Here is a 13,777-nt window from a genome sequence, read left to right as displayed (position 1 = left end):
ATTTAAGATCAAGACGAAAAATAAACATACGCAGCCACCTCTCACTCTGTACCAAGTAAGGAAGGAAGAGATGTCTCTCTGCCAAAGGACAGAGACGTCAAACACTTAAGATGCATGAGTTTGGTGGTATAAAAATCACACCTCAATAAAGCTGTTTAAACAAATTAAACATAAATAAATAAATGGACACAGAAGCCAGATGAAGGGGTTCCCAATGGCCAAAGATACTGAAAGAGAAGATAAATAATTTTTCTCTTTGGGTATCTAAAGAGAAAAATTACCAAAACTATGTAAAATATATTGTATATACAAAAATCCAGTAATATTCCTAATGGTGTTCAAAAATAGTAAGAGAAGCTAAAAGTCAAAAAAAAAAAAAAAAGAAAAGAAATATTTGGTCTCTACTAGAAGTAGACAGTAAATCGGCTGTGCGTGGTGGCTCACACCTATAAACCCAGCACTTTGGGAGGCCAAAGTGGGCGGATCACTTGAGGTCAGGAGTTCAAGAACAGCTCGGCCAACATGGCAAAACCCCATCTCTACCAAAAAATACAAAAATTAGCTGGGTGTGGTGGCATGTGCCTGTAGTCCCAGCTACTTGGGAGGCTGAGGTAGGAGGATCGCTTGAACCTGGGAGGCAGAGGTTGCAGTAAGCTGAGATGGCACCATTACACTCCAGCATGGGCAAGAGTGAGACCCCATCTCAAAAAAAAAAAAGTAAACAGAAAACCAATCATTATCCTAAATATTGGTACTTAATTAAAAGATAAAAGAACATTTCATAATGAGGAATTCCTCTTTATAGATAAATTTAGTTATTAAATGCAGAAAGAATAATAAAATTGGAAAATTGTTTTCACGTTCTCATAAGCAATGATCATCAGCGCATAGTAAACTGTCGTGAGAAAAAGGCTGAGGGGATTTAACCACAGAAGGCTCAGCATAATGGTGCCTGAACCGGCCTCAGGGTCCCAAGGGAAGTGGGATTAGACAGGCCCAGCCTTCGCATGGGGAACTACAATGCACCACCTCGCAAAGACTCGTGCACAAAAACAGAACCACTTCTAAGTTTAGAGGAAACGCCAGGGAAACTAAAAGTTACACAATCTAAAATAATACAAGTGAACAAACACTGAATGTGGGATCTGGTTCCTTTGACAACCGATCTAGTTATTTCAGCAAATGATGGCATGAAAAGAAGAGGAGGAGGACAAAGGAGAGACAATTCTAGATTAAGAAACTGACCATTAAACACAAAAGCCAACCTCATGTGCCTCCTAATTGAAGCACCCACATCAAAGATCTGAACACGCTGGGAGTCGATGACAATAAGAAATGACTGTTAAATTGGGGAAATGTTTAGTTGATTGTGGGGATGTAAGAAAATGGCCTCATCTTTTAGAAAAGCCATTAGGAGTGAAAGAATAAGCTGGCAATGATTTTCTCTAAAATACTATAGCACAGCCATAACCAAAGAAGGTTAACCAGGCTGGTACAACTACGCTGAATTTGTGGCACAGGCACACGGTAGTTCCACTGTACTGTCCTCTGTACTTCTGTATAGCTTTGAAGACATTCATTCATTCAGAGATGGAGTTTCACTCTTGTCACCCAGGCTAGACTGCAATGGTGCAATCTCCCCTCACTGCAACCTCTGCCTCCAGGGTTCAAGCAATTCTCCTGTCTCAGCCTCCCGAGTAGCTGGGATTACAGATGCATGCCACCACGCCTAATTTTTGTATTTTTAGTAGAGACAGGGTTTCACCACGTTGCCCAGGCTGGTCTTGAACTCCTAACCTCAGGTGATCTGCCCACCTCGGCCTCCCAAAGTTCTAGGATTACAGACGTGAGCCACCACGTCTGGCCATAATAAACTTAAAAAAAAAATTATAAAATCTAAAAAGCAGGAAAAGCTTCTTGCGAGAGATGATGACACCACCCACTTCAGTGGAGTGACATTTTCCGTGGATCCTATGCACCTTCTCCAGAGGAGGACTGTCCACACTGGATCTCCATCCACTTCTGAGATGGAGACACTACTCCAATTGAAAGACAAGAGACATGAGGGACTTAAAATAAATTAACCAGGTAACAGATCAATTCTACGATCGACATAACTCCACACTCCTATGGGCCGTCAGATGTGGCATCTTCCTGGATGAGAGGAAACCCAGCCAAAGCCTGAACTGCTCAGATTTTCATTTTTCAGGATTAAAGAGAACAGAGGTCCTCAGGCTGTGATCTTCTAACAGCTTCTGAACCGTATCTGAAGCTGGCCTGAGACTGGACTGCAGGTACAGCTTCCTCTGCTCAGGATGCACTCCCCCAGGCTCTGGCACGCTGGCTCTATCTAGGACACTTGTAATTTTGTGGCTTCGTTGGGGGAAAAATGTATGTTTTTGTTTCCTAATCTGGTTCAATGAAAGGGGAAGTACTTTCATATACTTACGATGAATACAATTTTTTAAATATTAAAAATTTTTTTCTCTTTAAAGTAGTATTAAGATAAATGAATCGATTTTTTTTTTCAAGTATCAAAATGTCCTGGAAGAAAAACTGCAACTAATGCTTCTGGTTGGTGTGTTTCCTGGCTGAAAATATTCAATATGCAGCCAAGTTTTACAAAAGCGAGACCTTTGAAGGCAGAGAGGAGAGTGGGCCTGGCTGGCCTCCCGCTTATTCTGTGCTGCTACCTTGGGGAGGACACGGCAGGCCCTCACAGGGCAGAGGCCGGCGTGCAGGTGCCTCTTCTCTGCATGGCTTCACGTGGATCTAACTGTCAAGACTTTGAGAGCATCTGAGCAGGTTTCACCAAGCCACGTGTTTAGGGTTTGACTCTTTTCTTGTTATTCACTAACGATGAGAATGAGCAGAGCCAAGAAGGTCTGTTGTTGTTAATGAAAACAGTGCTGGAGATTTAGACAAGTGGCCAAGCAAAGGCACCCAGGAGAGTACTGCGCAGGGCTGGTCTGGTCCTTGCACCACAAACCAAAACCACTCCCCAGGGCAGGCCTATAGACAGGCCCAGGAGAAGCCACACGGCCCACTATGGGCAGAAGGTCCCTCCTGTACTGAGGTGACTGAGGGCAGGCTACGCACAGCCCTGCCATCCCCAGCCCAAGTGCCAAGGACTGCTGATGAGTTCTAAACCAGAGACAAGAAATAAATATTGAGAGGGTGTGCTCTACAGGTGTCCATCAGCAGTCACAGAGGACCCACAGGGCAGCCCAGAGGTATGTGGAGGAGGCCTTCGGGCTGTCACAGCCACCAGCTGTATGAAGCGGCCAGACTCCAGGAGAGCAGGCTCACCCGCTGAGGGGAGCTTTGGCTCCTTTCGTCATGTTCCCAGGTAAATTCGCGTTCATGCGATTGGACTTCTGCTCGCACGGTGTCAAAAAAGCAAGCTCCTCTTAAGCACAGAACCCAGAGCCACTCTCTTTTTGTTGAAGAACGATAAAAGACACCTGTAAGTTCCTTCTCCGGTTCACGTATAAGGTGCAAAAGTCCACGTTTAGGTAAGAATTATGGACAATCTAAGAACACCTCTTTGGGGGCAAATTGGGTTTTCTATTATCTAAAATGCTACGACCACAAGTCAGGATTATTCCCACTCTGGGAGAGAGAAGGACAAGAGAAAGACAGAAAGAGAAAGGGAGGATGCAAGGAAGATAGAAGATGGGAGAGAGAGAAAAGGGGAGGGTGAGGACAGGAGGAGAGGGGGGAGGATGAGAAGACGACAGGGAGGAAGAGGAAGACTTGCTGCCTGAAGCTGATGCCTGTGCCTAAACTGAGGACAAGGGAGTGCTGTGTGTGACCCAAACAAGGTTTAAACACCCCAAGGCCGAGAGAAAGCTGTGCTGGCTTCCTTCTGTTCCGCTCAGCGCTTGCTGGGCTCTGCTCTTGCCACGTGAGCTGCCTGCTCTATAGTTTCCAACATTAGGGCCCAGGGCTGAGCATCCCCCAGCCTCACAGGGATGATCCAATTCCAGCCTCCAGGGACCCTCTCTCCCTCCCACACCCCCTCCTGGTGCAGAGGGTGGGGGTGTGGGTGAGGACACAGGAGCTCAGCGGGACAGAGACAAGAGGGCGCCAGTGCTGTGGAGGAAGCCAAGGGCTCCCACAGGCAGGCAGGCGCCAGCCACGGGACACTCACGTCGATGGCGTCCCTCTCGAAGATGCGCAGCTGCAGGAAGAGCTCCAGCTTGATCTTGCGCTCCTGGAAGAGCTCCTCCATCTGCGACTGCGCCTCGTCCAGCTGCTGCAGCACCGTCTCGATGTGGTTGATGGAGCTGTTGTGGGGGGTCTTGTTACTGGAGATGGCAGAGTCCCTGCGAGAGCACACAGAGGAACAGGAATTGGATGAGAAAGTCACACATTGTTAGATACCAGATCCGGCCACGCAAATCTTCAGGGGAAGAAAGCTGGCAGGAAGCTGCACTGCTTGTCTCAGAAAATGGAATGGGCTGCTCCCCTGCAAAACAATATTAGGCTTCCTCCTTGGAGCAATCCTGCCGAATCTGAGGATACACTGAAGAATTTCTCTGGCATTTTCTGAAATCACTCGGTAAGAAGGCTAATAATTATAGAAAATTACTTTAGAGTTGTATTTTTAGCCACTTTTCTTCTTAAGTAAAAAATGGATGATACCTGGTTAGTATAAATGACAGAGTCATATTGGACATGAGAGGTTAACCTTTAATGCAATCAATTACGCCTTTATTAAGTAACTGCTGCCTGCCTCTCTCAGCAAAGTGAACATCACGTAAAGTTATCAGTCAACGATCTGATAAATTTTCCTGAGTGACATAGTAGGGGGTTAAATGGTCCCCCTGACCCAATAAAAAAAACTTGCTTCCAGAGGAAACAAAACCAATCCTGGCTCTGCCTCCATATCCTGCTTGGAAGAGCACTTGGGGGTGGGCGTCCGCCCCATGCAGGCCTGATTGAGTCTGGACTTTGGGAGGTGAATACTGCTCTGCTCTAGACCAGCCTGAGGGCGCAATCCTCGGAAGCTCACATTAATCTGGTTTATAAAGAAGTGTCAATCATTACTAGGTGGATGTTAAGAGAAAATATTAAAATTAAATTATGTGGTTTATTAGTCGATGTTATAGTGAAAACTATTATGAAGTTAAACTGTAAGGAGGGAGAGAAGGGAGGGGAAAAGAAGACAGAGAAGAGAGCCGTTTCTCTCTCCTTTGCCTTCACAGACACTACTTGCTCTGCACTCGGCTGGACAGAGAATCAGAGCTGACAACTCACAAGGGTAAAAGGGGAAGGGGAGTCACAGGCAGGGTTTCAGAATCTGTTTGGACCAGGAGAGGGGCGAGGCCCACCTGAGCTGCTGGATGAGGTCCTCCCCTTCCTTGATCACGTTGACAGTCACCTGCAGGGTGGTCTGCTGCTGCTGGCCAAAGCGCTTGATGAGGTCCTGCACCGCCTCCACCGACTCAGCATACACGTCGTCCAGCAGCTCCTTCTGCAGCTCCTCCAGCCACGTCCACAGCTGGGGAAGGGGAGAGGTGGGTAAGGCCGGCCGGTCTGGCTGCACCACCAGGTGAGCCGCCCGGTGTCCAAGGGGCCCCAGCAGAGATGGTGTATGACTTGCCCTGGGAGGGGACTGGTGACAGACCGCTCCCAGAGGGAAGGAAGGAAGGACAGGAGGGAGGGGCATCCAGTCCCACTGCCAGCGGAACACATGCACAACAAAAGCAGCATGCCACCGCTGCAGGGAGGAAAATAAACAGGCGAACGGCGGGCAGCACTGTCACAAAAGAGAAAAAGGAAAGGGAAGGGAAGCTGCTCTTTCCCATTCTCCCGAGGCTCAATCCAGAGTGCGGTGGAAATAAGAAAAGACCCTCAGTCCGCAGAAACATCTGCTGACATAAGACAGCTTCTCTGACATGAATCGGGCTCTTACTTAGCAGGTGGACACTTTTATTTCAATTTTTCATTATTAAACCACCGATTTCCCCCGGAAGCACACAGAAGGAAGTGCACAATGTGGTGAAAGGAATTCACCACCGAGCCTGGCCAGGGACCAGGGTGTGGAGCTAGGGAGGTGACAGCACTAGCCCAGGCCCCACGGTCAGGCTGCCAACAGTTCGGGCCTTCGACAGAAAGAGTGTGCATGCTGAAAAGACGCAGACACCTCCACTGCCACCACCATAAAACAGGCTGCTGGGACCTAGATGAGCAAAGACACCCTGGAATGAGAGCGGCAAGAACGACTTTGGGCCTGGTGGGAGCTGGGGAGCAGAGCCTACTTCCTGAAAGTCCATTACCTCCTGCAGATCTCTGGGGTACTGTTCATGGAACCGAAAAAGACAATTAATTACACTAAGTGGGCCCTGGTGGCTTGGCAGTGGTTTGCATGTAGAGAAAATGCTTTCAGCCTCCTCAGGGACTAAGAGTCAGCTCACGCATCTTCTGTATGTCTAGTGGGGACAGCCGGCTCAGCTGGCGAGATGGGGCAAGTCGGGACCTCCCGCTTGACACCCTGTCCAATGCCTGCTGCCTCAAGGCTCATAAGTCAAAACCGTACTTGCAGAAAGAAACTGTGTGTGCATGTGGTCTTCTGTTTCCAAGCCAAGCTTTTTACAAAATGGCTTTACTGAGGACTAACTGACATACTATATGCTGCAAAAATGTAAAGTGTCCAACGTGAGTTCTGACATTTGTCTACACCCAGTTCACCATGAGCCTCTCCCTCACCCCAAAGCTGGCTGATGCCCTCTGTCATGCTCCTTCCCTGGCACTGACCTGCTCTCAGCCGCTGGAGATTACCTTGCATTTTCTAAAATAATTTCTAGAACTGGAATGTGACATTATGTACTCTTTTTTTTTTCTGTCCAGCTTCTTTCATTCAGCATAATTACCCTGAGATTTATCCACCCTACTGTGTGTATCAAGGGTTCATTCCTTTTTGCTGTCGAATAGCAGTCTCTGTATGTGTGAAACCACAATTTATCCCTTCATCTGCTGGTGGACATCTCGGTTATTTCCAGTTTGGAGCCACTACAAATAAAGCTGCTATAAACATTTGGGCACAGCTTCTGTATGAACTTATGATTTCCTTTCTTTTAGATAAATACCTAGGTGTAGAATGGCTGGATCATATGGCAGGTGTATGCTCAACTTCTTAAGAAACTGTCAGGCCGGGCGCAGTGGCTCACGCTTGTAATCCTAGCACTTTGGGAGGCCGAGGCGGGTGGATCACGAGGTCAGGAGATAGAGACCACGGTGAAACCCTGTCTCTACTAAAAATACAAAAAATTAGCCGGGCGTGGTGGCGGGCGCCTGTAGTCCCAGCTACTCGGAGGCTGAGGCAGGAGAATGGCGTGAACCCGGGAGGCGGAGCTTGCAGTGAGCCGAGATTGCGCCACTGCACTCCAGCCTGGGCAACAGAGCGAGACTCCGTCTCAAAAAAAAAAAAACTGTCAAGCTTTCCCAAAGTGGTGTATCATTTTTTACCTTCCCAAAAGCAGCGTATGAGAGTTTCAATTCCTCCACTTCCTCACCAATAACTGATGTGGTCAGTCTTTTTAACTTAAGCCATTCTAAATGAGTAGTATATCTCACTATGGTTTCAATTTCCAATTCCCTAATTACTAATGATGGCAAATCCAAGCTAAGCTTTTAAGTGTTCTTTTGCTGTCAAACATAACTTTAAAAACACACTATTACCAGATGACTTTGTTTCTCTGAAATATGCATAGAGAAACTGACTTCCATTTTTAACACAGAAAATCTTAGTATCAATTCCATACTACAATTTGTTCACTGAGCAATATTTGCATACATAAAATATACTTTTATTGTTATGTGCAGGTCAATACACATTTAAAATATAGCAGGCCAATTTTAAAATAAGAAAAGTGCTGGCAAAGAAGTTATTTTTCATTCCTGTTACCCAGGGTCCTAAGAATTTTACTGAAAATATTAAAGTAAATAAAACATTTGTTAACTTTTCTCATATTATCTACCTATTTTTTGTGTCTAAGTTATCAAATTTCATACAGTTAAAGAATTTTAATCAATGGAGTTTTAGAGATAGGCTAGTTCAAAATTTTCATTTTATAGATTAAGGAAGAGAAGCCCCAGGTGATGAAGTACTATGCCCAAAAGCTGGTATCAGAAAGAATACTCAGCCACAGTTGGCATCAATATTTAATTCCACATGAAAATGCCACTCACCAATTCATCAAATTTGAACTGATGCTCTGCACCATCTATAAAGGGTTTATAATCAATAAGATGCTTTCTTGTTCTTTTGTTTTCCTCTAAATTCTCATGAACACGGCAACTGCATTTATAAATAGGAAAGATCATAGCATGAAGGACTCTTCCAATTTGCACTAACATTTCCCATGAAAAACATTCTAAGTTGCTAAGTCACATGGTATAGTAGTAACAGTATTATAAGATTTAGAGTAAGGCGATCTGGATTTAGGAAATGCTTTACAAAGCATTAGCTGTGTGACCTAAGAGATCACTTAATTTCTCAGAGACTCAGTTTGCTAAAACAGGGATCCTAGGAATACCAATGCCACCTAAAGGCGTCGTTACGAGGAGCAGATGAAAGAGCACACAGCAGAGGGCTTCACATGAACAGCAACACTCTGGACAAAATTATTACCCTGGTTATAAGGATGGACTTAAATTAACTGAACAGGCAAGATTTGCTCAAAGAAACCAAGTATGTGCCAACTTGGCTGCACTGAGCTATAACCAACCATTTACCAGAGCAAGGTTGTAATGTTTTGTGAAAGAGTCAAAATATTTAATCAAAAACATCCATGACATTATCCAATCCATGGACATTTCTACTTAAGATGGTAACCTGCCTTCCACATGCAGGTGGTGGGGTGGAATGGGCAACTGGCCACACACAGAGGGTGCCCACTCACTCCCAAAGCAAACCCTTTGAGTCGCACAGAGCCACTGCAGCCTCCCACCATCCGATTCCTCTCCTCAGTTGGACACTGATGAAAAAGCAATGCTGTGCAACTGCATTGATTCTGCTCACAAAGAAAATAAACCATTTATTTCACTCCTTTCTCTCAAAAATCTCAACTGTGGAAGGGGGACATCACACTCCAGGGACTGTTGTGGGGTGGGGGGAGGGGGGAGGGATAGCATTAGGAGATATACGTAATGCTAAATGACGAGTTAATGGATGCAGCACACCAACACGGCACATGCATATATATGTAACAAACCTGCACATTGTGCACATGTACCCTAAAACTTAAAGTATAATAATAAAAATAATAAAAAAAAATCTCAACTGTATCTTCGGCCTGAATACATTTGCTTCACTGAAGCTGCGCCCTCCCTTGTCACTGTCCAATGGGACCTAGGAAATGGAGTATTCCTGGGTCCCCTGCCTGTGATAACTATAGTACTAATCAATGGACGAAAAATGGAGAACACTTAAAGAATCAACAGGGGACTCTGCACAGTCAACTTATTATTCTGTCCCACTGCCAAGATGCTAGCAACAGTGCTGCCTCTGCACTTTATGTTCAAACCTGGAGCAGAAGTGAATGATTTAAGCAAATGTACATCTGAAAAAAGTCCTCAGAAAACAGGTGACACTCTACCATCCTGCAGCCCATTGCTCTCCTCTCACTCCAATCAAATTGGAAGAAATGTAGCTGAAAATAAAGTTAAAGGAGCCAACTCTGACCCAAATATTGAACCTGCAGCACAGCAGGAGGGTGTCTGGCTCACTCGGTGACAAGCTGCCCTTCTGGGCACTGAGAAACCAGGTCCCCTGCTGGCAGGAGCCAATGGTGGCCTCTGGCTGTAGCTTTACTCCCCTTTAGCTAGGTTCTCATGCCACTAATGGAAATTAGTATCTCTTCTTTTAAATCTGTTGAGAAAATAAAAACACTTTTTTTAAAAAAGCCTACTAGAAAAACAGCAAAATCAGCAAAACAGAACAAAATTAATCAAGGCAGCAGTAGAGAATCTGCATACCCTGGACAGGACACACCTCATAACAGGGCCCTGAAATACAGGTGTCCCAACCACCCTCCCAGCCCTGCTCAGACAGTAGGGGTCAGGCCCCCAGCACCGCTGGGCCCTCTCCCTGAAGCCCTGGCAGCTGAAGCTCGGGGATGTCTGGGCCCTGAACTGGGAGACCAGCAGCCTGTCCCCTGACTCACTGCGAGGCCTCACTCAAGGACCCAACTTGTGGTACAGGAAGGGGGGCAGGCTGGCTGTTTGGGTGAGGACCTCTGCAAAATTCCTCTTCTCCAGCAAATACTACCAAAAATACCACTTAAGATACAAAACCATTTTACTAAGTCTTATTTTTATACTCTGGTGAAGAGAAGATGAAAAATGACTCGGAACTGGCCGGATGCACGATGCATAGCTGTGCTTCTATACAACTCCACTGCAACAGCCTAAGAGTTACTATTAGTGCTTCTTCCATAAACGATCATTCAGATCAAACACTTCTCATAAGAGGTAATAGACAATAATGACTAAGAGTGTAGGTTGCGAAGCCAGACTGCTTGGGTTCAAGCATTGACTTAACACTTCCTAGGGTGTAACTTTGACAAGTTACCTGGATCCAGTTCTGTTTTCTCACCTATGAAATGGGCATGGTAATAATGCCTGCCTCAAAAAGTTGCTTGGGGCTGGGTGTGGTGGCTTACGCCTGTATTTCCCAGCACTCAGAGGTCGAGGCGGGCAGGTCACTCGGGTTTTCACCACAGAACTCCATGTCCCTTCCTAGTCATCCTTCTGTGTGGATCCTGGTCCATGAGCCAGGTCCTGTACACACCTGCAGCCCACTTGTGGGCTGAGTTCAGGTCCTCTTCCACCCAGCCCTCTGGCCTGCAGATCCTCTGGGTACCTCTCAGCACTAGAGATGGCCAGCAATAGCTCCGATGGCCTCCAGGGGGCAGCCTTGCCTAACCCTGCTGCTGCCAGACCTGCTCGTGTTTCTCAGTAGAATCCAGACTCCTGAGGTCAGGAGTTTGAGACCAGCCTGGCCAACACAGTGAAACCCTGTCTCTACTAAAAATACAAAAAAATAGCTGGGCGTGGTGGCACACGCATGTAGTCCCAGCTACTTGGGAGGCTGAGGCAGGAGAATCGCTTGAATTGGGAGGCAGAGGGTGCAGTGAACTGAGATCATGCCACTGCACACTCCAGCCTGGGCGACTCAGTCTCAAAAAAAAAAAAAAGGTGCTTAGAAGTTTCAATAAGAAGACAATGCAGAGTGAAGAAATAAGTAAATGCTAGCCACTGTTACTGTTTTCGTCCTAAGAAAAACTCTTCTCATAATAAGAAAAATCAGTTTTAAAATCTTCTTTCTCTAGATATTTTTCAAAACACATTCGGGTTCCTACCAATTGCTCAAAATATGTCACTAGGTCTAGTAAACTTAACATCATCCCATATTTAAATCTTTTTACTCCTAAAAATAGTACAGTATGAGGAAAACGTGCTAGAATTAGTCTGTTAGACTCTATAGAAATCACTTCCTCTCAATTCTAGGGGAAGTGCCATGAATCTTTAGGGGTCAAACGTTTTCCCTTCCACCTGGTAGTTAAAAAAAAAAAAAAACTAGCGTATTCCCCGCAACATCCTGGATATTTTACTGCACACTGGATGTGCTCACCCTCCCGGTGGCCGGTGAAACCAGTGCGGGTACTGAGGAGACCGCGAAGGAACTGATCCTGGGATCATGACATTAAAAAAGGACAAACTAAATGAGGCAGAGGGAGCAAGGCTTCATTTTAACCATTTAAAATATTTGCCCTTTTGGAATTTTTCTGTCTGGTCCTACAGGAAATATTCTCATTCAATCTGGAGAAAAAAGTCTTAGATAAAGGTCACTTCTCATATCAACTGGGGATGAATGGGCGCACATCATAATGAAACATCACTCAAGGAAAGTCTGTTTTTAAGTTTTTAAAATGGTGTATATGATGCCTAAAATATCCCTGAATAAAGAAATGAGAAAAAACCTCTAGGATGCCTATAAAATTCTTACCATAAACTTCCTAAGGGAAAAAATTATACTTCTGAGCATGCTGCAAATTTATAATAAAAAGATAAACCTTTGCCCAGCAGCAAGAGAGTTGTGTCCTACGGAAGTTCACGGCAGTCTGGATTCTACTGAGAAACACGAGCAGGTCTGGCAGCAGCAGGGTTAGGCAAGGCTGCCCCCTGGAGGCCATCGGAGCTATTGCTGGCCATCTCTAGTGCTGAGAGGTACCCAGAGGATCTGCAGGCCAGAGGGCTGGGTGGAAGAGGACCTGAACTCAGCCCACAAGTGGGCTGCAGGTGTGTACAGGACCTGGCTCATGGACCAGGATCCACACAGAAGGATGACTAGGAAGGGACATGGAGTTCTGTGGTGAAAACCCGAGTGATTAAGATGTGGGAAGCCTCCCACAAGCCTCTATGGGCCCCGCAGCTCTGCTGGAAGAAATTCCCTTGAAAAGCTAGCTTTGAGATGAAAAGTGCCCCCCTCACTACCTGGAAAGGGAAACCCGCCACAGAGGACACCTAGAGGACCTGGCTGGCGTGGGGGACCCTAGGAAAGGACCAAGCTTCCAGTTAAGTCGAAAGTAGGATCAGGGCCCTAAGCTGGGAATTGCTGTAGCTGCAACCTCTCTGTGCTCCCCAGTGGGGTACATTCTGATGCAGTTTGAACCCAGGCTAAAATCAGTGCCTGTCTGGAGGTGGGGTATGGAAGGAGGGGCCCAACACATCTCCTGGGGTCCTTATCCCATGTGTGGCCTTGGGAAATTCTTGGAGCACTCTATCTTCAGTTTTCTCCCGTATGAAATGAAAGCATTTTACTATATGCATCTTCTCTAAAACTGGGAAGCCAGAGTGAGAACCCACATGTGAAGTATTCAACTTCTACAAGCACTTGGTGAAAAGAAGCTGTTGCCATTGGTATCTGTTTTCCTACTCTGGTTTTTGACAAAGACAATCATCTGGGTACTTGTGGGAATGGGCGAGCCATAGGGCTAGCAGGGGAAGTATGAAAGCCACAGCTTCCCAGAGCTGCTGCAAGTCAGAAGCAGAAGTTTCAATGGCAACTTGCAGGTGGAATCTCAGAGGACAACGACTATGCACATAAAATGTGACTCAGTTTCAGGTATAAAAACCAGGGATAAAAACGGAACTGCCTCATCCATGTGCAGCATGTTCCTCTGTCTGAAATGACAAACTGTACTGTGGGTCCACATGCCTGCTGTCCTGATAAAAAAAAGAGTATGAGTTCGGGAAGCACCTTTTCATTCTTGGGTAGGTGGAGTAAAAGATCCCTTAATACAGGGGTCACCAATGTGTGGGCTGCGGACCAGTACTGGTCCGTGGCTTGTTAGGAGCAGGGCTGCACAGTGGGAGGTGAGCAGCAGGCGAGCGGGCATTATCACCTGAGTTCAGCCTCCTGTCAGATCAGCAGTGGCATTAGATTCTCACAGGAGTGTGAACCCTACTGCGAACTGTGCATGTGAGGAGTCCAGGTTGTGCACTCCTTATGGGATGAGAATCTAACTAACACCTGATGATCTGAGGCAGATCAGTTTCACCCTAAAACCATCCCTGCCCCCACTACCATCGCTGGTCTGTGGAAAAATCGTCTTCCACAAAACCGGTCCCTGGGGACCACCGCCTTAATACGATCAAAGACAATTTATGAAGGATGTATGGGATGGAGGTGGGGAGGAACAGAGGGCAAATCAAAGTTAGCATCATGAAGTAATTATCCATGCAAATGTATTACACGTAAGAAAGG

The 13,777-nt window shown here is 46.1% G+C and overlaps 1 protein-coding gene across 5 annotated transcripts in view; it reads right to left on the bottom strand.

Moving 5' to 3' along the window:
* TRIO (trio Rho guanine nucleotide exchange factor) overlaps positions 1-13,777 on the bottom strand; it is a 362,171-nt gene that overhangs the window by 144,041 nt on the left and 204,353 nt on the right. For all 5 annotated transcript variants that reach the window (XR_009210507.1, XM_032135420.2, XM_032135421.2 and 2 more), the window contains exons 12-13: positions 5,337-5,506; positions 4,154-4,328 (exon numbers count right to left, since the gene is read on the bottom strand). Coding sequence is in view for 4 of the 5 variants with exons in the window: in XM_032135420.2 (XP_031991311.1) it covers positions 4,154-4,328; positions 5,337-5,506 (345 nt within the window). In the remaining variant the exon portion in view is untranslated. The remainder of the gene's footprint in view (positions 1-4,153; positions 4,329-5,336; positions 5,507-13,777) is intronic.

Source organism: Hylobates moloch, unplaced genomic scaffold (assembly GCF_009828535.3).
Source record: "Hylobates moloch isolate HMO894 unplaced genomic scaffold, HMol_V3 SCAFFOLD_17, whole genome shotgun sequence".
Lineage (NCBI taxonomy): Eukaryota > Metazoa > Chordata > Mammalia > Primates > Hylobatidae > Hylobates > Hylobates moloch.
This window is presented reverse-complemented; position numbering and strand designations above follow the sequence as displayed.